The sequence below is a fragment of the Ranitomeya imitator genome, chromosome 3 (genome assembly GCF_032444005.1).
Source record: "Ranitomeya imitator isolate aRanImi1 chromosome 3, aRanImi1.pri, whole genome shotgun sequence".
Classification (NCBI taxonomy): domain Eukaryota; kingdom Metazoa; phylum Chordata; class Amphibia; order Anura; family Dendrobatidae; genus Ranitomeya; species Ranitomeya imitator.
Window position 1 is genome coordinate 549,950,507 of NC_091284.1, and position 25,892 is coordinate 549,976,398.

Sequence of the window (25,892 nt, forward strand, 5' to 3'; positions counted from 1 at the left end):
CCCTCTGCGTGGTTGTTTGTAGGTTTTTGTGCTGACCGCAAAGCTATCTTTCCTATCCTCGGTCTATTCAGTAAGTCGGACCTCACTTTGCTAAAATCTATTTCATCTCTGTGTTTGTATTTTCATCTTTACTCACAGTCATTATATGTGGGGGGCTGCCTTTTCCTTTGGGGAATTTCTCTGAGGCAAGGTAGGCTTATTTTTCTATCTTCAGGGCTAGCTAGTTTCTCAGGCTGTGCCGATGCGCCTAGGTATGGTCAGGAGCGCTCCACGGCTACTTCTAGTGTGGTGTGATAGGATTAGGGATTGTGGTCAGCAGAGTTCCCACGTCTCAGAGCTCGTCCTATATTATTAGTAACTTTCAGGTCATTTTGTGTGCTCTTAACCACCAGGTCCATTGTGGTTCTAAATCACCAGTTCATAACACTGTATGCTACATGTCTGTGCTATATACTACATGGCTGTTCTATATACTACATGGCTGTGTTATATACTACGTGGGTCGTGTTATATACTACGCGGGCTGTTATATGCTATGTGGGCTTTGCTATATACTACATGGCTGTTCTATATACTACGTGGGCTGTGTTATATAATATGTGGCTATGCTATATACTATATGAGCTGTTATATGCTACGTGGGCTGTGCTATATACTACATGGCTTTTCTATACACTACGTGGGCTGAGTTATATACTACGTGGGCTGTTATATGCTATGTGGGCTGTGCTATATACTACATGGCTGTTCTATATACTACGTGGGCTGTGTTATATAATATGTGGCTGTGCTATATACTATATGGGCTGTTATATGCTACGTGGGCTGTGATATATACTACGTGGCTGTGTTATATGCTACGTGGGCTGTTATATACTACATGGCTGTGTTATATGCTACGTGGCTGTGCTATATACTACATTGGCTGTGTTATATACTACATGGCTGTGTTTATGTGCGATCGTGAATCGTGGTATGTGTTAAAGGGAGGGCCCACTGAGACTCTTTCGCCCGGGGCCCTCAAAAACCTGGCGCCGGCCCTGCTGTTAGCAACTTTGAATTATGGTAACTTGATGAATTTGACAATAGCAATATGATATGCCAGTTGTACCTCATAGAAACATTTGACTAAAAGACCTAAAAAAATGAAGAAGCAAACTTTATGAAAACCAAAATTTATGTCAGTCTCAGAATGTTTGGCTACGAGTATAACAGTCTTCCTTTAAACATAACTGAGAGGACATGACGCGCAACAGTTAATCACTGCCATTAAACGGTGTTCTCAAGGAGAATTGCTTTGAGGTGGATCACACAGTACCTGGAATGTCTTATTAAACTTGATTTTCGCTCCATTGAGGTTTCACTGTAACAAAGTGCTGGCAGCAAGGCAAGTAATGGCACTAGTTATATCCTACATCGATTCAGCTGGACATCTCAGAAATCCTACTTTAAAACATATGTAATTCTTATTTTCTATAAAGTTGATGTTTCCCTCTTTCTTGCAGATAAAGTGCAGTTAAAACCTATTTACGGTAGCTACATTGTTTGATGTATTCCTATTTCATCATTAGGGATTTGAAAAAAAAAAAAAAAAAGGATGATCCGTTAGTAACAGTTGCTCAACACCAAATATTTGCTCAGAAATATCAAAGTCTCAGTTTTGGTAGTTTGGTTCTAGCATGTTCTTAAATAAGCATGGAAATTAATAGAAAACTGTCTGTTGCTTGAAAATGTACTGCCGCTTGCCATAGTCTTGACCTGTTCACTGTAAGAAGGGCAGGAAGCAGCAAGGGAAGCATTTCCTCTCATAAATTGTGATATTGCTGCTATCAGCCACACAGCATAGAATAATAGAAGAGTGGACTAGTCCTTATATTATGCTGCCTGTGCATAATGTGTCTAAGGACAAAAAGGTGCAACTGTTTCGGCCAGTCTGCTGCAGCCAAGACTTTGAGGCTGCATTCACACACAAAGGTTATGCTGTGGCCAAAAACTTCATCAACTAATGCCTCTTTTCACTGTTTACTCAATGACACCCTCCCATGACGTATTTCTACTTTTTTTTCCTAAATCTGTGAATGCTTTCATAAAATCTGTGTGTTCATTTATTCACATACTGCTGCCTTCTCCGCGATCCAGCGCCTTTCCAATCCTTTTCTTAGTGAAATCACCTCTTTTCGGACTCCCCAGATCACTCTATGATTAAGCCAGGAGACTCTTTTACAATGTAAGTCAATGAAGCCTTGTTCTGACACTCCACAGACTTACATTATAAAAGCCGCTTCTGGGTCACGCAGAGTGCAGTGGGATCTAGAGAGTCTGAAGACTGGTAACGTCACTGAGAAGAGGACTGGAGCATCGCTGTATACTGGAGTAGTTGGCAGTAGGTGAATATATTAACACAATGGCCCTACAATACATTACATGCACAGAGCATAGTGGGATCTAGAGAGTATTAAGATCGGTAACGTCACTGAGAAGCGGACTGGAGCATCGCTGTATATTGGAGTAGTTGGCGGTAGGTGAATATATTAACACAATGGCCCTACAATACATTACATACACAGAGCATAGTGGGATCTAGAGAGTCTGAAGATCGGTGACGTCACTGAGAAAAGGACTGGAGCATCGTTGTATACTGGAGTAGTTGGCAGTAGGTGAATATATTAACACAATGGCCCTACAATACATTACATACAGAGAGCATAGTGGGATCTAGAGAGTCTGAAGATCGGTGATGTCACTGAGAAAAGGACTGGAGTATCGCTGTATACTGGAGTAGTTGGCAGTAGGTGAATATACTAACACAATGGCCCTACAATACATTACATACAGAGAGCATAGTGGTATCTAGAGAGTCTGAAGATCGGTAACGTCACTGAGAAGAGGACTGGAGCGGCGCTGTATACTGGAGTAGTTGGCGGTAGGTGAATATATTAACACAATGGCCCTACAATACATTACATACACAGAGCATAGTGGGATCTAGAGAGTCAAGATCGGTGATGTCACTGAGAAAAGGACTGGAGCATCGCTGTATACTGGAGTAGTTGGCGGTAAGTGAATATATTAACACAATGGCCCTACAATACATTACATACACAGAGCATAGTGGTATCTAGAGAGTCTGAAGATCAGTAACGTCACTGAGAAGAGGACTGGAGCATCGCTGTATACTGGAGTAGTTGGCAGTAGGTGAATATATTAACACAATGGCCCTACAATACATTACATACACAGAGCATAGTGGGATCTAGAGGGTCTGAAGATCGGTGACGTCACTGAGAAAAGGACTGGAGCATCGTTGTATACTGGAGTAGTTGGCAGTAGGTGAATATATTAACACAATGGCCCTACAATACATTACATACAGAGAGCATAGTGGGATCTAGAGAGTCTGAAGATCGGTGATGTCACTGAGAAAAGGACTGGAGTATCGCTGTATACTGGAGTAGTTGGCAGTAGGTGAATATATTAACACAATGGCCCTACAATACATTACATACAGAGAGCATAGTGGTATCTAGAGAGTCTGAAGATCGGTAACGTCACTGAGAAGAGGACTGGAGCGGCACTGTATACTGGAGTAGTTGGCGGTAGGTGAATATATTAACACAATGGCCCTACAATACATTACACACAGAGAGCATAGTGGTATCTAGAGAGTCTGAAGATCGGTGATGTCACTGAGAAGAGGACTGGAGCATCGTTGTATACTGGAGTAGTTGGCGGTAGGTGAATATATTAACACAATGGCCCTACAATATATTACATACACAGAGCATAGTGGGATCTAGAGAGTCTGAAGATCGGTGATCTCACTGAGAAAAGGACTGGAGCATCGCTGTATACTGGAGTAGTTGGCGGTAAGTGAATGTATTAACACAATGGCCCTACAATACATTACATACACAGAGCATAGTGGTATCTAGAGAGTCTGAAGATCAGTAACGTCACTGAGAAGAGGACTGGAGCATCGCTGTATACTGGAGTAGTTGGCAGTAGGTGAATATATTAACACAATGGCCCTACAATACATTACATACACAGAGCATAGTGGGATCTAGAGAGTCTGAAGATCGGTGACGTCACTTAGAAAAGGACTGGAGCATCGTTGTATACTGGAGTAGTTGGCAGTAGGTGAATATATTAACACAATGGCCCTACAATACATTACATACAGAGAGCATAGTGGTATCTAGAGAGTCTGAAGATCGGTGATGTCACTGAGAAGAGGACTGGAACATCACTGTATACTGGAGTAGTTGGCAGTAGGTGAATATATTAACACAATGGCCCTACAATACATTACATACACAGAGCATAGTGGGATCTAGAGAGTCTGAAGATCGGTGATGTCACTGAGAAAAGGACTGGAGCATCGCTGTATACTGGAGTAGTTGGCGGTAGGTGAATATATTAACACAATGGCCCTACAATACATTACATACAGAGAGCATAGTGGTATCTAGAGAGTCTGAAGATCGGTGATGTCACTGAGAAGAGGACTGGAGCATCGCTGTATACTGGAGTAGTTGGCAGTAGGTGAATATATTAACACAATGGCCCTACAATACATTACATACACAAAGTCGTAAAAAGATAAAAACCTACATGTGAGTGCCTCTTTAATTTTGCAGGGAAACAGCTGTTGTACCTGTAAAACCATGAGGCTATTCTGATCGATCACGTAGTCTTACAGATGAAATAGCAGTTACCCTGCAGTACTAATCGACTGTTCAGGCAAACAATGGAAACACCGTGGTGGCACAGGGCTGCTGTGGATTTCAGCTACACCATGATCGCTGCATGTGAATGAACAGAAAGGGATTTAAGGATTGAAATAAATAAAATAAAACTTTGCCCTTGAAGAAATTTGTTTATATAAATTAGCATTATATCATATAATCACACAAAGAAAAAGTCATTATGACTGTTTACTGTATAGTCTTTATAGCCTTAAAAAAGGGCATATATACAAGACAAGGAAGAAGCCACAAATCTAAAATTTCTTAAAAAATAAAATCAACTGTAAAACTCCATCCATAGAGGAAGCTTGTAGTGCAATGTGCTTCTTTGTGCAGTGCGCCACTCCAGAGACGTTTCACTTGACTACCAAGAAATCCATAGGGACAACAGTTCCTTAGAAATTCTGCTTGCTCTTAGAGATTGCTCCCTTATCAACTTGGCAGAAACAGAAACAACAGATCAGATGCCACCAGGTTTACCAACAACCTAAGACATGATATGACAGCAAAGTCTCCACTCACTAACAAAAGAGCATCTTATGAGAAGGCTTGGAAAGGCCAGCAGACAAATATGTTCTCTATATAAGATTTGGTGCTTCTAGCCAGTAAAAGCTGCTGATATCGAACAAAGTCACTATGACATATAATGGGAACACAGCTCCCAATGAAATCACATGGCTGTTTGGATGTATTATATATATATTTAAATAATATTGTGATTATATTCCCTCTAAATGTAAAGTGGACTCCATAAATATAAAGAGATCTTCCAGACTACCAGCAAAATGGGCAAATTTGAAAGTGCATCATAGAATGGTATAGTTGGAACGGACCTCCAGGGTTAACGTGTCTAACCCCCTGCTCTATGCAGGATTCACTAAACCATCTCAGACGGATGACTGTCCAGCCTCTGTTTGAAGACTTCCATTGAAGGAGAACTCACCACCTCTCGTTGTAGTCTGTTCTATCGTGCATATGACAGGTACGATCAGTCACTGACCTAACCCATGGCATGCATCGCTTACTTACATAGGAAGAGGGGGATAACATACCACCAGCTAGAAAAAGCTACCTACTTTTATTAGTAGCAAAATATTGTGTATTAACTCCAACATGCCATGGTAAAAATCGGGCATCCAGGCTCAGATTCAGGCTGCCCATGCTTTATCTACTGACAGGTTCCCTTTGAAGAAGTAGTAGTATAAGTATTATATTGATTACTCTATACACATGGAAAAAAACGTTTGTTTTTGTTTTTTTCATAGTTTACTTAACCTGGCGGCTTAACAGTGCAGTTTATTATTCCTCAAAATGTGAAACCTACAAGTGCTCTGGCTCCTGCACCATCATGACAAGACTGCTCTACCCCTTCCTTATTCTTGTTATGTGTGGAATCAATATAAGACCGATAATGCATCAATACATTGGTCATTATACATCCTAATCATTATTATTATTCATGATGATTCTGCAAAATGTTCCTATGAGACATTTCAATAGAAGTGATCACTACAATATATTTTGTTTTTAAGTTTTAGAAAATGTCGCTAGAAAATAAATTTTTTACAAAATGTTGCCACATTTCAAATTATTATACAATTGAATAGGAAAGATAAATATCTTGGTACCATGTTAGCCAGTAGATAGAAAAATATATAGAATTGAGAGTCCTCAGTGGTTGATACCTTTTAATGGCTAGCTGAAAAGATGGTAACAAATTGCAAGCTTTCGAGACTACACAGGTCTCTTCATCCTTCCATAAAGATGCGTACTGTGTAGTCTCGAAAGCTTGCAATTTGTTACCATCTTTTCAGCTAGCCATTAAAAGGTATCAACCACTGAGGACTCTCAATTCTAAATTTTTTTTTATACAATTGAAAGCATTGAAAAAGTGATTGTTCATAACAATTTCTCCTTTTTACTGTATTCAGGCTTAATATCCCTAGACATAATAGAGGGAGGCAGATGGTGTGGATGAACACTATGTCTCGACGTATCAGAACAATAAGCTGGATGCCTAAAGGTAGACTGGGAAGTGCATAACCAGTTCAGGCAAAACAACAAAGGAATTAGAAACCTTTAAGGTCGTGTGTCACATCATCCTATGTCTCCAGTATACAAATAATACACATAACGAAAGCCCAAACACAGGCACTTTTTGGTTCTCACTTTGCAGACTATCTTCTCCCATAATCTCCATGGCAGGATAAACAAAGAAAGGCAAAATATAATGATATAATTAGAGCGAAAATTAAACATAAATGGAGAACAGAAGCAAATAATCTATTCTACAGATGAAAGGGGACGGAGAACAGACATGAATTATATGAATGACCTTCCTGATCCATGTTAATAGATTAGCTTATCTCCCTGCCATCTTGCAGATTTAATCATGCATGTATTCTGCAGAATGTCAGCAGGCACAAAAGACCCTTGTTTATGACTATTCAGTCTGGAGACCCCCATCTCAACAGAACATGCTAAAAACAGCCTGATGTAATAAGATTAAAAAAACAAATATTCTGGAAAATACCAGTTGGTGGCATTTTAACCCCTTTATCCCCAAGGCTGTTTTCTTATTCCTGGCCATGACAAATTTTACAATTCTGACCAGTGTAACATGATGTTCTTATAACTCTGGAATGCTTCAACGGATCCCACTGATTTGGAGACTGTTTTTTGTGACACATTGTACTTCATGCTAGTGGTAACATTTCTTCAATATGACTTGCGTTTATTTGAAAAAAAAAAAAAAAGGTAAATTTGTCAAAAATTTTGCAATTTTCAAACTTTAAATTTTTATGCCCTTAAATCAGAAAGTCATGTCACACAAAATAGTTAATGAATAACATTTAAAAAAAAAAATTATTGTTAGGAAGTTATAAGGGTTAAAAGTCAACCAGCGATTTCTCATTTTTTTTTTTTCAACAGAATTAATAAAATAATTTTTTTTTAGGGCTCACCTCACATTTGAAGTGACTTTGAGGGGCAGAAAATACCCAAATGTGACACCATTCTAAAAACTGTGCCCCTCAAGGTGCTCAAAATCACCCTTTAGGTGCTTCTTCGCAATTTTTAGAAGGGAAAAATTAACATTTAACTTTTTTTCACAAAAATTTTGCTTTAGACCCAAATGTTTTTATTTTCACAAAGGTAACAGGGGAAAAACTGGACCCCAAAATTTGTTGTGCAATTTCTCCTGAGCATGCTGATACCCCATTTTTCCTGTGCTCTACACTGAGCACTTACTTTGGGGTTTCCATCTAAATCTCCGAGTGACTTGATTCAGATGAAACCCCCAAAGAAATAATTTGCTACAACCCCAAAATTGGCAAAAATTATGGAATCAACAGCCTTGGAGGATGTTCATTCAGTTGTTTAATTTTGTAGAAAAAAAAGCAGATCACAGACATGGTACAAAACTAAAGTTATTTCAAATGGGAACTTTCTGGCTTTAAGAAAAACTAAAAGAAATTAGGAACAAAAAATGTGGTAGTCAGTAATGGTTACTTTTTTAACCAAACATAGGGGAAAAATTATGGAATCAATTCTGAGGAAAAAATTATGGAATCATGAAAAAACAAACAAAAAAACATCACTAGTATTTTGTTGCACCACCTCTCGCTTTTATAACAGCTTGCTGTCTCTGAGGTATGGACTTAATGAGTGTCAAACAGTACTCTTCATCAATCTGGCTCCAACTTTCTCTGATTGCCGTTGGCAGATCAACTTTGCAGGTTGGAGCCTTGTCATAAACCATTTTCTTCAACTTCCATGAAAGATTTTGAAATGGATTGAGATCCGGACTATTTGCAGGCCATGACATTGACCTTATGTGTCTTTTTTCAAGGAATGTTTTCACAGTTTTTGCTCTATGGCAGGATGCATTATCAACTTGAAAAATGATTTCATCATCCACAAACATCCTTTCAGTTGATGGGATAAGAAAAGTGTCCAAAATATCAACATAAACTTGTGCATTTATTGAAGATGTAATGACAGCCATCTCCCCAGTGCCTTTACCTGACATGCAGCCCCATATCATCAATGACTATGGAAATTTACATGTTCTTTTCAGGCAGTCATCTTTATAAATCTCAATGGAACGACACCAAACAAAAGTTCCAGCATCATCATCTTGCCCAATGCAGATTCACGATTCATCACTGAATATGACTTTCATCCAGTCATCCACAGTCCACGATTGCTTTTCCTTAGCCCATTGTAACCTTGTGTTTTTCTTTTTAGGTGTTAATGATGGCTTTCGTTTAGCTAATTAGTTTTGAATCACTTTATTCTGAGAGCCATATTTATTTTTCCACTGATGGAGCTGTATGGGAGCTTGTTTTTTGCGGGACAAGATTAAGTTTTCAGTGGTACCACGATTATTTATATCTGTCTTTTTGATTGCGTTTTATTCCACTTTTTGTTCAGCGGTATGATAATAAAGCATCCATTTTTGCCTATTTTTTTTTCTCGGAGTTCACTAAAGGGGTTAACTAGTGGGACAGTTTTATAGGTTGGGTCATTCTGGACGCGGCGATACCAAATATGTGTAGCTTTTGTTTCTTCATAAAAATATTTATTCATGGCTACAATCTATTTTTATGTATTTTTTTTTAATTATTCTGTGAATTTATGGACACCATCGAAAAAAATAATTAAATGCACAATATGGATGCAATCATGGTGCAGCGTGGGTGCCACACCAACGCCTGCCTCCAGAAGGGGATTTATTTTTTTAAATATATATAACATTCATTATGTAAACTAGGGGGCAGGTCACTGAGGGATCATACTGGTGATGGTGACCAAACTGGTGAATAGCCAAGCAGAGCACCACATGAAGACCCATCACAGGCCACCCAGGGGCACGGGGATGTCATTAACTCAAAACTGAAAATAAAGATTTAGAAACAACCACATGACGGATTTCATCAACCAAAATATCATTTTAATCAGTATAACGGCGCCGACCTGACAGTGTGTGTAGGTTACTGTGCACAATCCTGCTGACAGGTTCCCTTTAAATATCCATTTATTAGATCACGTCTCTGCTCTCTTTCATATACTGTATATGATTAAACAATAGATTTTATTTAGCTCGCTATCTATTCTAGAAGTATTTAAATAGAAAATAAAGGAGATATGGACTGATACATTTGGAACTTCTAGAGGTTGCCAGGTTTATAGAACCCACTTCAATATGATTTAGTAGGGAATTTGGAGCTAATAAAAGGACACATTGGGCTAGGTGCACAACTCCCGCGCATGTTCTATTAGGCTACGTTCACACTAGCGTTATGCTAGTTTGCGTCGGGTTTGCGTCGGGCGACGCAGCGGCGACGCATGCGTCATGCGCCCCTATATTTAACATGGGGGACGCATGCGTTTTTGTTTGTTGCATTGTGCGACGCATGCGTCTTTTTTGCCGCAAGCGTCGGACCAAGAAAACGCAACAAGTTGCATTTTTCTTGCGTCCAAATTTCGGCAAAAAACGACGCATGCATCGCAAAACGCAGCATTTTTGCGTGCGTTTTGGTGCGTTTTTATTTGCGTTGTGCGTTGCGTCGCCAACGCAGCGGCGCACAACGCAAATGTGAACGTAGCCTTAGTGCATCACAGCAAGATGTCCCATTTCTTTTCTCCTAAATTGATGGCCACCTGAACAGAAATCATTATAGCCAATTGAGTGTGTCTGTCGCAGTTTGTGCCCCTCATAGGACGGAGCGGTTTCTTGCATGAGTTCTACTTTTCAGTTCCTATTTCACTAATGTGATACTAAGTTTACATGTTTAGGCCCCCATTTATTTCTCCTGCGGTGGCGCTGTATGGAAAGTGAACGTTTGATAAAGAAGTTCCCTAACAGACACAAAATTAAAAGCAGATGGGCCTCATTTTATCCACAAGGCCCGTCTGCTTGAGGCTGCATCCATTCTATAAAATGTTCTACATGAATTCTGAACAAAAGGGAACTCAAATCACTGGTGTGGACAGAGCCAATGGGTGGGAGCATATGTAGAAAGATCCTCCCAAAACAATAGAGTAGGAGGAGGAAGAAATATTTACTTCCCACTCATCTTACAAGACTTAAAAGGAATCTATCACCAGGTTTTTGGTACCTCATCTGAGAGCAGCATGATGTAGAGGCAGAGACCCCAACCTCAGTGATCTGTCACTTAGTTTAGTGGGTGCAGCAGTTTTTATACAACCACTGTTTCTTGTCTGCTGAGGATGTAGCAGGGCTCTGAATGCTGAGCACTGTGTAACCCTGACCACACCCCTGATTGGTAGCTTCCTGGGTACACTGTATATTGACAGAAAGCTGCTAATCGGTGGTGGGGGCAGGGTTACACAGAGCAGTTGACTAGGGGGCAGGAGACACCTAGTCCTGCACTGATAATCTCCTGCTGATAAAACACTGATTTTATTGAAACAGCAAGTAAGTGACACTAATGGAATCAAGGTCTTAGGCACTATATCATGCCGCTCTCAGTTTACATATCAAAGCCAGGTGCCCTTTAAGGGTACCGTCACACAGTGGCACTTTGGTCGCTAGGACGGCACGATCCGCGACGTTCCAGCGATATCCTTACGATCTCGCTGTGTCTGACATGCTACTGCGATCAGGGACCCCGCTGAGAATCGTACGTTGTAGCAGATCGTTTGAAACTTTATTTCGTTGCTGGATCTCCCGCTGACATCGCTGAATCGGCGTGTGTGACGCCGATCCAGCGATGTCTGCACTGGTAACCAGGGTAAATATCGGGTTACTAAGCGCAGGGCCGCGCTTAGTAACCTGATATTTACCCTGGTTACCGTTGTAAATGTAAAAAAAACAAACACTACATACTTACAGTCCGGTGTCTGGTCATGTCCCTCGCCTTCAGCTTCCCGCACTGACTGGTGAGCGCCGGCCAGCCGTAAAGTACAGCGGTGACGTCACCGCTCTGCTTTCCGGCTGTCCGGCGCTCACTGTCAGTGCAGAGAAGCACAGCGCCGAGGGACACGACAGGAATGTAAGTATGTAGTGTTTGGTTTTTTTTACGTTTACGCTGGTAACCAGGGTAAACATCGGGTTACTAAGCGAGGCCCTGCGCTTAGTAACCCGATGTTTACCCTAGTTACCGGGGACTTCGGGATCGTTGGTCGCTGGAGAGCTGTCTGTGTGACAGCTCTCCAGCGACCAAACAGCGACGCTGCAGCGATCGACATCGTTGTCGTATCGCTGCAGCGTTGTTTTAGTGTGACGGTACCCTAAGGCTTCTTTCTTGTCATTTCTAGGTTCACAAGTTGTTTTGAAATGTATTTGACCTTTACATGAGAGAGGATTTTGTTTTTTTAAATAAAACAGCACATTTATACAACTTTTATATGTGGCAAATGTATTTGTAGAAATGTGTAAATACCCAATGGGATGCTCATCTTGGATTTTCCCCTTTACAAATCACCAAATAATAAGCGAGATTTACAGCAGTGGGTGTTCTGTTAATGAGGCGCTGACAGGAACTGACACATCTGAAAAGTTATTATCAGATTGGAAGAAAAGGTATTACTAATAATAACATTGTAGAAGAAGATGAATTACATCGCTGGGAAATAGGGACACTGGTTTGTAACCATTTGCAGATTCCATTACACAGAGATTATTATGTAACAGCGTTGTATTATGAGGACTATGTAATATTACAAGAAGAAAGGGAGGCGTCACTATTCGCTATCATCTTCCCATCCCCGGGCATGTTACTCTGTCCAGGGAATCAGCAGGGAGGGGAAGGAATATGCTGTGAATACAAGATGTACATTGCTACAGGCTTATTCTCACATCGCACAATAGGAATATCGCAAATTGTATTATTTCCAGATAGGCAGCAATATAAAGACCCTGATGGATGATATTTAGTGATGAGTGAATGCGGATAAGGTGTGATCTGAGCACATAGTGTGCAAACAGAGTATCTCCTGCATGCCTGAATGCTATGTTCAAGTCGCCACGCTGCATGTCTTGTGCATGTTTGACCCTTTAAAAATATGATGGTACAAACATTACTAAATAGTTTAGGGAGAGAAGTCCCAAAGAACAGAATTCTGTCCTTTATTTAGAGACGTTATTGCCGTGTTTGTATAGGGTTTAGGGTGAAATATTTAACTTTTATTTTATAAATACACATTCATTGTAAAATGTCTCAGACCAATACCACATTCATAGAAATGTCTCAAGATGGTGTCATTTAAGAGAGGAGTTATTAAAACTTTTTGCTTCCATACATTTCCCCCAAAAAATGCACAAAATGTGCTCGGTATATTGCAATAACTCATGTATTCACATTTACATTTCCATAGGCGTCCGGACAACATAGGAAATATCTCAAACTGTAGGAGAAAACATATATGGAAATAACTATTAGCTGCACCAGTAAATTATAATATTGCCCATCATGACATAAATCCAAAGCATGTTATACCACAGTGCAGAAAAGGTCCCAGACGAGAAAGCCTCGTGTCATTTATCTTCATAAAAAACACCTCAAAAGACGAAAATGATTCTAAAACGCTTTTTTTAGGATAGACAATACCATATAGATAAATCTTTGAATAGTGTCCAAAAGACTCGTAATACAGTCCATCACTGGTTCCATGACTTTTTACAGGCAGAACAGAGCGTTGGCACAGCATTACTGGCAGAAACATGACGGCGGCCTCGACACAAACCGGACAGATCATTTAGTAGCATTCATAGGACAATCTTCAGCGTAGTGTTTGGGCTGAAAACTCGAACTTCACTTATGCACACAGTCTTCTATTAAAGGCAATTTGTTCACATCTCTGCTGTCGTTTTTATATATATGATGTTCTACCTTTCAAGGGTCGTCTATCGCCCCAAAACTCAGGTTAAGCCAATCAGATGGTCAGACCGTGAACTTACCCCCTATAAAAATTAGGCCGATCGTTTAGATTTCTTAGCTTTCATTATACAGAAAATAATCTTTAATCCTTATACAAATGTCAGTGCACCCTTGGTGTGGCCAAAACTCTAGTGTACTGCTCCACTTTTTGCCCAAATGTTTGATAGCACTGTCTGAACTGTACGCGCACATGTGTACGCACACATATACATGCGCACACATACACATTTGCACGCACACAAACACATGCTGATCCTACAGGAGCAGACACATTGTCAGTGTAGGAGCCAAACTGACGAGTGCACATCTACCTGATTTTTGCGGCGAGCTTTCAATTTCAGGGAAAAAGCTGAACGGCACACAATTTTACATAGTAACATAGTAACATAGTAAGGCCGAAAAAAGACATTTGTCCATCCAGTTCAGCCTATATTCCATCATAATAAATCCCCAGATCTACGTCCTTCTACAGAACCTAATAAATAGTAACATAGTTAGTAAACTAACACTTGGCCTCACCAAGAGTTAACCAAGCATTCACGGTTGCATAAACATTAAAAATAATTTCCTGGATAATCATAGCCAAAACAGCTATACATCAAGCATGATTTTTATAGGGGCTAAGTCTCCTATTTGACCATCTAATTAGTATAAACTTAGTTTTGGGGCTTACACTGCCTTTAAAAGGTATGCAAAAATTAACATGTAATAATAGATGCATGTTAATCCAACACATGCCTTTTCTGCCTTGTAAATCAATAAGGGGAGCACATTTCTAAAATGTCTCACTTTAGGGCTTCCTTTCATTTGCACCTTCTCACGTCCCTTGGCTGAATTCGCTAGTCAGGTGTCTGTGTTATCAAATGTACCATATACAATGTGTTTGACTTGCGCGAGCACGTAAGGTCGTCATACAGATTCCTAAGCGTTAAGATGCTGCAGTGTAAAATACCTATGAAGTATCAGTACGTCTATAGGCTCCTGTGTGATCCTACTGAGCCTCCATATCCTTACAATGTTATACTGAGGCATACAGAGGTTTGTTCTGCCACACACATTATTCAATCAAAAATGATGTGTTTTTCCATTGGATGCCATGTTATGGTGCTGGTCTCCTGAGCACCTAACACACGATTGTATTCAGAACTCCAATATCAGTTTATGGAAAGAACTGTGAATGTCATTGAGGCCCCAGGACTAAAAAATAAGACAGCTCTAGCTAGAAATATGGCAATATGGCAATATTTGTGCCTCACATTAAATGGTCCAGGCTCCTACTGCACTTGACAAAGGCCTCTGTGCCGGCCGATATGTGGTGTATGAAGGGCGCTAGGACTCCAATAAAGTACTTCCTTTCTTGAAGATGCTGGTGAGGTGGCTCAGTGGTTAGCGCTGTTACTGTGCAGTGCTAGGGTCCTGGGTTCAAACCCCACCAAGGACAATATCTGCAAAAAGTTTGTATTTTCCCCCTGAGTTTCCACCTGTTACTCCGGGTTCCTCACGCACTCCAAATACATACTGATAGGGAAATTAGATTGTGAGCCCCATAGGGGACAAGGATAATAAGGCCTGTGAAGCGCTACGGAATATAAGTGAAGCATAATAATAATACAAAATTAAATAACCTTTTTCCGCCTTGTCATTATAGCCATAGCACCAGTTATTAACTATGATCAGGGGACCCCTGTTCTGGAGATAGGTGTTGGCCCTTTCTAGACATATCTGTGGTGAGACAACCTCATTAAAGGGACTGTCAGCACAGGATGACTGTTCAAACCAAGTGCGGGCGCTCGGTGCTTCATGGCGGGGACAAAACATGTATATACCCCTTCCCGCCTGCTTGTTTCCCTCCATCTCCGCCCTTCTGTCTCTAGCCAAATCGGTCAATCAAATAAGTCAGAGAAGAGTGGAGATCTAGGGAAATCAAGCAGGAGGGAAGGTGTGTATAAATGATTGGTCACACCTTTAAGCTTCGAGCGATGGTACTTGGTTTCAACAGCTATTCTGTGCTGGAGTTTCTTTACAGGTAACCGGTCACGAGGTTTCCCCTATATAACCTAAATCCAACCCCTTTAAGTCATCTTGAACAGCATCCAGTAAGCTGTTCATAGGTTGCAACTATCTCGCATATCTAAGATACTCTCCATAATCCTCCCACACTACATACTGATCGGCATGGTCCTGTCCGATGGGTGTCACTGGTCTGCGCTCGGTGCCTCCACTATCCCCAAAAATCGCCAGCCTTGCTGAGACTGATGTCTCCTACGGAGTCTGTAACGCCTGCATAGCTCTGCCTCACTGTGCAGGAACGTGGATGACGTAGGAGACATCAGCAACATCAATCATGGCAGACAGAGGAGGCACCGAGTACGGCCCAGCGACACCCATAGGACCAGGAGGATTAGCATACGGCGTGGGAGCATTAGAGAAGGTAGGTGGATTGATATGTGGAGGAGCTGGGAACTTATGAACAGGGTGCTGGAGTGCTGGTCAAGACAACTTAAAGGGGTGGGTTTAGTTTATACAGGGAAAGCGGCTTTGAAGCAGCCTGATGGATGGCCCCAGACTGCGTATGTGGAAGTATAATATTATTATTTGGGCAATGTATGACACTTATGTGTTCACTGTTTGGCATAGTCTTAGGATCAGAGTATTATTTATGAACAGCACTGAATCTTGACAGACATTAAACTTCAAAGTTACAGCTTACCCCAATACGTCAAGCGGTTAAAACCTCATACACAAGGACGATCATAAGTTACTAGGCAGCAATGGATTTCCTTCTGTGTGCATTCATAATCACACAGCGCGCCCGCAGCATGAGTGCCCACAGCGTGCCCGCAGCATGAGCGCCCACAGCGTGCCTGCAGCATGAGCACCCACAGCGCGCGCGCAACATGAGCACCAACAGCGCGCGCGCAACATGAGCGCCCGCAGCATGAGCGCCCGCAGCGAGACCGGAGCATGAGCACCCACAGCACGAGCACGCAGCATGAGCGCCGCCGTACTGACCACTGTAATCAAGTGGCCTTTGATGTTCTGAAAACTTACAGAACTTATTCCTCACAGAAACCACCTAAAATGAAGTACTTATTTCATCTCAAAATGACAATTTCTCAAAAGGTTCTTCCTGACCATAGAAAGCATTCAAAAGAAAATAGATGCAATCTTTTCCTTACCCGCTTGTATATCCAGTCCAGGTTCGTCCTCAGGGACGAGCTGGATGACATCAGACACGTCCACCTGGTGATCAGTCTCCTCTGCCTCATCCTCGCTGGAGGATCTCGCTGAAGCGAAACAGAGGCTACTTCCAAGCTCCCGGCACACAATGAAGTCCCAACACTTAGGCATGAAAACCCAGACAGCTCCTATGAGAGAATGGAAGATAGTGCTAACACAATAACCAAATGTAAGCAAGTTTTATAGAAAAAGATGATCCCATCTTCCAAGTGATAATGTCAGTTCATCATTATTTATCATACAACTAATAATAATAATAATAATAATAATATATTATTAAATGGCAATAATTACAAAAATAACTATAAATATTACTATTGTGCTAACAAAACTACTCAGTCTTTTCAGAAAATCAACTTATAATGATATGGCTTCAGCACATCCAGAAGTATTAGGCATAAGGGTGTGTATGACAGGACAATGATGTAAGAGCGTTATGCTAATGGGAATAAGGAAATGATTGGAAACTCCAGAATAATCCCAAAATCATTCTCTCACCATTTTAAGAATTCTTTAAAGTGCTACAACCGTCGGACCTCGGGTAGATAAATGCTGAAACTGCTCATATAGCAAGAAGCTCATGTGATTTTCCCTACAGGATATGGTGTGATTTTGCTTACTCCTGAAAATATAACTAAAGGTTTACTTACAAGGTCATATTTTCAGAGTGTACTAACTTCCTCTATACATATTATATCCCAGAAGCGGAAAAATAGACGGAAAATGTAGGAATGCAGCAATAAGCAATGTAAATAGTCACAACGAGAACATCCCCAAATCAAGATAAAACCCTTCCCTGGTGAGATCACAGCGACATTAGTACATTTCAGGGGCTATGTTACCGGATGGACACAACATCGTTTCAATTTTAAGAGTATCAGAATAAGCATTTTAGCAACATTCACAGCATTGTCCTATTCTGATCTGCTTTTGAAGATCAGAATCAGGTTCTCACTCTATAGCGCTCTGTTAAAAACGATTGGTGCACGGGAGCCATATGTTTTTGACTGATCCGTATTTATGTGAATGCAGCCTTAAAGGTTGGATTAAGACTCCATGTCTAAGGAAAAAAAATGAATCTGTCTGATGTAACATATATTGTGATATTCAACTCAGGCATTTATGGCATATCCACATATGCTTAATGAATGGAGATATGAGGGGAAACAAATAGACCTTTGCACAGTGTAGGACTGGGGTGCCAAGAGCCCACCAATAACTAACTCCAGGACCCCACTTTTCAGCTACATGCAAATGTGACATTATACTCAACCACAAATTTATAGAACAATGAACTGGGTAGATTGGTAAATGAATAAGATGCTGCCTTTGTCTTTCCATAGTGATTCTAGTATATTGGGCCAAGTACTGCTCATAGAAGAGGGTGGCAGCCCACCGGAGGATTCTTCTGCTCTCCTGTGGGCCAGTCCAAGCCTGTGTGCACAGCCCCATAGAATAACATGGCTACGAGTGCTATCCGTCAAAACCACAGAAAGCACTTGTCCGATTTATACTGTCATCTGCACCAGCCCTAATATTCATTAGTGATGTCATTGAGCTTACCTGACCGATAGTCCCTAGATAAGACATCTAGGTTACGTGACCGATAGTCCCTAGTCATGACATCTAGCTTACGTGACTGATAGTCCACAGTCATGACATCTAGCTTACGTGACCGATAATTCCTAGTCTTGACATCTAGCTTACGTGACCGATAGCCCCTAGTCATGACAGCTAGCTTACGTGACCGATAGTCCCTAGTCATGACATCTAGCTTACGTGACCAATAGTCCCTAGTCATGACATCTAGCTTATGTGACCGATAGTCCCTAGTCATGACATCTAGCTTACGTGACCGATAGTCCCTAGTCATGACATCTAGCTTACGTGACCGATAGTCCCTAGATAAGACATCTAGGTTACGTGACCGATAGTCCCTAGTCATGACATCTGGCTTATGTGACCGATAGTCCCTAGTCATGACATCTAGCTTACGTGACCGATAGTCCCTAGTCATGACATCTAGCTTACGTGACCGATAGTCCCTAGATAAGACATCTAGGTTACGTGACCGATAGTCCCTAGTCATGACATCTAGCTTACGTGACCGATAGTCCCTAGTCATGACATCTAGCTTACGTGACCGATAGTCCCTAGTCATGACATCTAGCTTACGTGACCGATAGTCCCTAGTCATGACATCTAGCTTACGTGACCGATAGTCCCTAGATAAGACATCTAGGTTACGTGACCGATAGTCCCTAGTCATGACATCTAGCTTACGTGACCGATAGTCCCTAGTCATGACATCTAGCTTACGTGACCGATAGTCCCTAGATAAGACATCTAGGTTACGTGACCGATAGTCCCTAGTCATGACATCTGGCTTATGTGACCGATAGTCCCTAGTCATGACATCTAGCTTACGTGACTTCCTTCCAACTATTATTAAATGGAAACTAAAGTTCTATCTTGCAAAGGCCGTTACAATGTAACAGTTTGGGTAAGTGTAATCAGAGGCATCTGTGCTGTGAGTAATGTCAATGTCAATGTTGCCTTGACTGGTGCACCAATGGCTCTGGGCAGTAAGAGATACTGATGAATTTGCCATTTACTGCATGAAATTGTGCAATAAAAAGATACAATAACTTCTGGCTTACAGGTTCGGTAATCAATTAAACAGCAATTTCCTAAAAGTCATCATTTTCAAACTCCACTATTTGTACTGTACAAAGAAACCGGGAACAAGAATCTGCGGGACATTTCCATCAGCATCGTCCTCGCAGCCCGGCCTCATGGCAGAGATCCAATCTCTGGACATCTGGGCACTTTTCTGACCATGTATCTACACAACTATTCTGCATGGAAACATAGCGACTTAGTAGCCAAATGTCATAGGTGTCTGAAAATGGCAAAGGGATTAACTCCTTCCAGAGCAGCAATAAGGACGCCCCACGGGGTCTCCAGGAGGACTGGGTGGGCAGTGAAGGGGATCGGAGTTTCCTGGTGGGGGTCACCTGTTCTAACTGTAATTGAAAGCGACTATCTTGAAGTACATATTGAGACAAATGTTTTCTTCATAAACTGCGTTAGATTACATGAATGCGAATAATGAACTAAACAATGTAAGACGTATGAGGCCGGTCAGTGTAGGAACCCGGTTCCCCCGATAGTTGTGAATAGCGGTCAGTACTGTGACGTGTCGGATCTGACATTAGTTACCGGCACGTGTGACACTATCTCATTCCTGTGGTGTATATAACCCTGACTCTCAGACCAGCAGACATACCTGATAACACTAAATAACAGGTGTGAATAGGAGACATATTCACTGTGAACATCCCCAGCGGCAGCAGCGGCCTGTATGGCGGAGCTAAATCGGAAGGTATTGCTAACTAGAGTGTGAAAACTCAGCGACACCATCATAGTGTCATTTTATTATAATTCCCCTCCCCCACCCAATCTTACATCGGGCATGGAGACATGCAAGGAACAACTGCACAGAGGGTCCGCACCACCCTCCGACAAGTCTTGTGCACGGCTCCTATTCTGAGTATCATCTGCAACTATCCCCCCTGATCGGACCCCCAGTGTGCTCCATGCGTCTCTCATACCCTATGTCAGAGGGGGCAGAGAATGGACTTGCAGTATCTCTACGGACACACCTGGCCTTCCTGTAGTGTGAGTGATGGCGGTAACTCCACCTGTTACATGACGGCGAGGGCATAATGGAAATCAAACCAGTAATCACACATCATCTGCGGGAAAGGCAAGGGTGCAGCGACAGTGGAAAGATCTAGAAATGTGAACAGAGTGGAGCAAATCCTATTCACGACTATCATTGGAGATTCAGACTGAGGCCACGTGCACACATTGAGTATTTGGTGAGTTTTTTACCTCAGTATTTGTGAGGCAAAACCAAGAGTGGAACGGTCAGAAGAAAAGTATAATAGAAACATGTCACCACTTCTGTACTTTTCACCCTCTCCTGGTTCGGGCTTACAAATACTGAGGTAAAAAACTCACCAAATACTGAACGTGTGAACGTGGCCAAAGGGAAAGATTTACCATAGAAAATGAGGCAGAATTCTGGCCTCCATGCTGTGCCCCATACTTAGTAATGGTTCTCATTCACATGCTGGGGAGAAAGTCTGCAGCTGAGGCCGTCCGTGACTGTGTGACTGATATCGCTGTCTATCGTATCATTTATGTAGCGAATGTCACCATGGAATTCACACTTTGCAATGTAATGGGGAAACGTGCAGAAAATGGTATTTTAGTAGCAGACGTTGTGGCAGAGAACTCTGCCCCCGTACAGAATACGCCATATATCCTGCCGGACTCAGATCAATGGAACCGATGATCCGTCTCAGAACAGATCTGCAGCCTGGGAATGTTACCCTTATAAATATGCTGCAGGATGGTTATTGTACTGCTGATTGCTGTAGTTTGAGAGCTATGTGCTCCTGAGCGAACTCATGGGGGAAATACATGGGTTTTTGCTGAGTGGCACAACCGTGGCATCATTTTACATTAAATGGGTATACAGTGCAGCAAAGTTACTAATACTGTCATTCCATAAAGAGTTATTCACAGAAAAGAAAGTTCTCTCTTACCAATCCTAGTGGTCAGACCTCCAGTGATTCTGAGAATGGGCAGCGGTGCACTTCTGCTCTATTCATTGACTATAGGACTATTGAGTGCAGCTCTCGGCTGTTTCCAGCAGACCAATAGTTAATAAATGCAGCAGACGTCGAGCATGTACACCACTGCCCCATTCAAGAAGGTGCCGCAGAGCCATGTTCTCATGGTCCCTGGGGCCGCAGAGCCGTGTTCTCATGGTCCCTGGGGCCGCAGAGCCGTGTTCTCATGGTCCCTGGGGCCGCAGAGCCGTGTTCTCATTGTCCCTGGGGCCGCAGAGCCGTGTTCTCATGGTCCCTGGGGCCGCAGAGCCGTGTTCTCATGGATCCCGGGGCCGCAGAGCTATGTTCTCATGGTTCCTGGGGCCGCAGAGCCGTGTTCTCATGGTCCCCTATGCCGCAGAGCTGTGTTCTCATGGTCCCCGATGCCACAGAGCCGTGTTCTCATGATCCCCGGGGCCGCAGAGCCGTGTTCTCATGGTCCCCAGGGCCGCAGAGCCGTGTTCTCATGGTCCCCAGGGCCGCAGAGCCATGTTCTCATGGATCCTGGCGCCGCAGAGCCATGTTCTCATGGTTCCTAGGGCCGTAGAGCCTTGTTCTCATGCATCCTGGGGTCGCAGAGCCATGTTCTCATGGATCCTCGAGCTGCAGAGCCATGTTCTCATGGTTCCTGGGGCCAAAGAGCCATGTTCTCATGGTTCCTGGGGCTGCAGTGCCATGTTCTCATGGTCCCCAATTCCACAGAGCCTTGTTCTTATGGTTCCTGGGGCCGCAGAGCCTTGTTCTCATGGTCCCTGGGGCCACAGAGCCACGTTCTCATGGTTCCTGAGGCCGCAGTGCCACGTTCTCATGGTTCCTGAGGCCGCAGTGCCACGTTCTCATTGTTCATGGGGCCGCAGAGCCATGTTCTTATAGTTCCTGGGGCTGCAAAGCGTATCCAGAAGCGTATCCCCTTTCCTATGGGTAATGGATAACTTGCAATTTCTAGGAGTAACCATCCATTACCAAGGGCACATGCTGTTAGGGCTCACATGCGTGCACATGTCTGATATTTTTCTCAGACCAGTTCTGTCCGATTAAAAAAAAATTCACAGCATGGCTGAGTTGGATCCGATTTTAGGATCGCACTCAGCCATGCAAGTCAATGGAAAACATCAGACTGCACTCTGATGACCTATGAGTGCAGACCGATTTTCACAGACTCACAGAATAGAGACCCCCCCACCACCACCATCTTCTCCTCATTCGAGAAAATCAGCTCACACTCTGATCTAAGTGTCATTTGCATAATTGACCCAATTCTTCGGGATTAGAGAAGATACGCTGGTGTGGCCGTAGATTTGGAAGAATAGGGCGTATCTACTGTACTATGCTGCTGAGGACAAAACCATTCTTCTCAGTCCCATGACCCCATTACACTACCAGGGTCTTGAGATTTCCCAAAAACAGAAAGTGACAAAATCAATAAAGAACAAGGTAAAAAAAAAGTTGTTAGTCTATCACTAGCTGCTATTGAAACCTGGTGCTGCCACGTTCTGCAAAACCATTTACTCATTTGGATTGGAGCCACTGACACTTCTTACTAGTAAGTACAAGTGTTCCATCAGGCATACAGCATAATGATGGTTCTCATGGGATTGTGGCTGGGTCTATGCGAAGCACTATATTCCAGTATTATATGGCTCATCTGATCAGTAATGTAAGCAGGGCCTGGCACATGGTAGGGATATATCAGTGATGTAAGCAGAAGTTGGCACAGCATGGCACATGGTAGGGATCTGATCAGTGATATAAGCAGAGGCAGGCACAGCATGGCATATGGTAGGGATCTGATCAGTGATATAAGCAGAGACTGGCACAGCATGGCACATTGTAGGGATCTGATTAATGATATAAGCAGAGGCTGGCACATGGTAGGGATCTGATTAATGATATAAGCAGAGGCTGGCACATGGTAGGGATCTGATCAGTGATATAAGCAGAGGCTGGCACATGGTAGGGATCTGATCAGTGATATGAGCAGAGGCTGGCAAATTGTAGGGATCTGATCAGTGATATGAGCAGAGGCTGGCACATGGTAGGGATCTGATCAGTGATATGAGCAGAGGCTGGCACATGGTAGGGATCTGATCAGTGATATAAGCAGAGGCTGGCACATGGTAGGGATCTGATCCGTGATATGAGCAGAGGCTGGCAAATTGTAGGGATCTGATCAGTGATATGAGCAGAGGCTGGCACATGGTAGGGATCTGATCAGTGATATAAGCAGAGGCTGGCACATGGTAGGAATCTGATCAGTGATATGAGCAGAGGCTGGCAAATTGTAGGGATCTGATCAGTGATATGAGCAGAGGCTGGCAAATTGTAGGGATCTGATCAGTGATATGAGCAGAGGCTGGCACATGGTAGGGATCTGATCAGTGATATAAGCAGAGGCTGGCACATGGTAGGGATCTGATCAGTGATATAAGCAGAGGTTGGCATAGCATGGCACATGGTAGGGATCTTATCAGTGATATAAGCAGAGGCTGGCACATGGTAGGGATCTGATCAGTGATATAAGCAGAGGCTGGCACAGCATGACACATGGTAGGGATCTGATCATTGATATAAGCAGAGGCTGGCACATGGTATGGATCTGATCAGTGATATAAGCAGAGGCTGGCACATGGTAGGAATATGATCAGTGATATAAGCAGAGGCTGGCATAGCATGGCACATGGTAGGGATCTTATCAGTGATATAAGCAGAGGCTGGCACATGGTAGGGATCTGATCAGTGATATAAGCAGAGGCTGGCACAGCATGACACATGGTAGGGATCTGATCAGTGATATAAGCAGAGGCTGGCACAGCATGACACATGGTAGGGATCTGATCATTGATATAAGCAGAGGCTGGCACATGGTATGGATCTGATCAGTGATATAAGCAGAGGCTGGCACATGGTAGGAATATGATCAGTGATATAAGCAGAGACTGGCACAGCATGGCACATGGTAGGGATCTGATCAGTGATATAAGCAGAGACTGGCACTTGGTAGGGATCTGATCAGTGATATAAGCAGAGGATGGCATATTGTAGGGATCTGATCAGTGATATAAGCAGAGGATGGCATATTGTAGGGATCTGATCAGATCCTGGGGTAATCTGCAGGAGATCTGACTGCCGGATAATGAGAGCACCTCTCCTCAGGATTCACTATCTGCAGCATATACAACACCGCCGACTAATTTACCTAGAAAGTTTCCCGTGCAGCCGGTGCCATGTTACCTGGTGCTGCCACTGTGCCCTGACGCCGGACAGCCAGTCTACTCACCTCTTACAGGAGCGCTCTACTGTGGCGGCTCTGCAGCTCGTCCTCTGCTATCCTTCACCTTCCCGAACAAATGTGCCCTGCTCCTGGCTGCACAAGCCGGCTCCCTGCCCAGGCTGCCCGGCCATACACAGGCTGGAGGTGTGGACGGGAGAGGAGGCAGCACAGGATGAGCGCTACAGTCCTGCGGACAGGAGCGGAGCCGCAGTGACCCGTGGGCGACACCTAGCGGCAGCCGCTGGAAGAACCCCGACCGAAGTGGAAGGTTTCCTGTGATAGCACTACTGTACAGTGACCGATCGGGGGCTGCACGCAGAGGATGGAGGGTCTTCGTCTCAGCTACACATTGCATGCATATTTACTTCTATGTATATATTATATTATAGACGACTTAAGTCGCATTTAGGGGAGATTTATGAAAAGAAGATAAGGTGCACGTGGCGCCCAATCAGGAAACTGCTTTCATTTTTCAAAAAGCCTCAGACAGATGTAATCAAATTGGTTGCTATTGGCAACTTCTGCAATTTTTGTTGCATCTGCTTTACTATACATCCCCCACCAATGAAATTGCAACACCAGGAAGGAAAGTCGCGGAATTGTGAAATCAGAAGATCTACATACATGTTAATGATATGCAAATGAGGAAGAAAAATAGAAACAAAATATTCAAAACATCTTCATTTATTCAGTAACGAGTATGAGTGCCACATGCAGAAATAACACCCTCTACACGCCATGGCTGCTATCCAGAAGTGTATGTGGGGTGGGGGGGCAGGTTGGGCATCTGCCCCGAGCGCAGCCGGCAGGGGGGTGCCGTCGGGCTGCCTGTTGCGGTGGTCTGAGGTCTCTCACCGGCAGCTGTATATTGCCACCCTTCAGACTGAGAGGGTGGAAGTCAGTTTCAAACTGCCCGCCAACTCAGAAAAGGTGCGCTGTGCTGGCTCCCAGCGATCAATTGTACTCTCGTCTCCAAGACAATAGAAGCTCTGCCATCCAGGTCATATGATCACGCTGCTGACGTCATTTGCCAGCTCATACAACG

The 25,892-nt window shown here is 43.0% G+C and overlaps 1 protein-coding gene across 2 annotated transcripts in view; it reads right to left on the minus strand.

Moving 5' to 3' along the window:
- The window catches only part of MCF2L (MCF.2 cell line derived transforming sequence like), a 398,998-nt gene extending 374,065 nt beyond the window's left edge, over positions 1-24,933 (minus strand). For both annotated transcript variants that reach the window (XM_069757895.1, XM_069757893.1), the window contains exons 1-2: positions 24,854-24,933; positions 16,834-17,022 (exon numbers count right to left, since the gene is read on the minus strand). In XM_069757895.1, coding sequence (XP_069613996.1) covers positions 16,834-17,005 — 172 coding nt within the window. In that variant the 5' untranslated portion in view covers positions 17,006-17,022; positions 24,854-24,933. The remainder of the gene's footprint in view (positions 1-16,833; positions 17,023-24,853) is intronic.
- Positions 24,934-25,892: the final 959 nt, after the last annotated feature.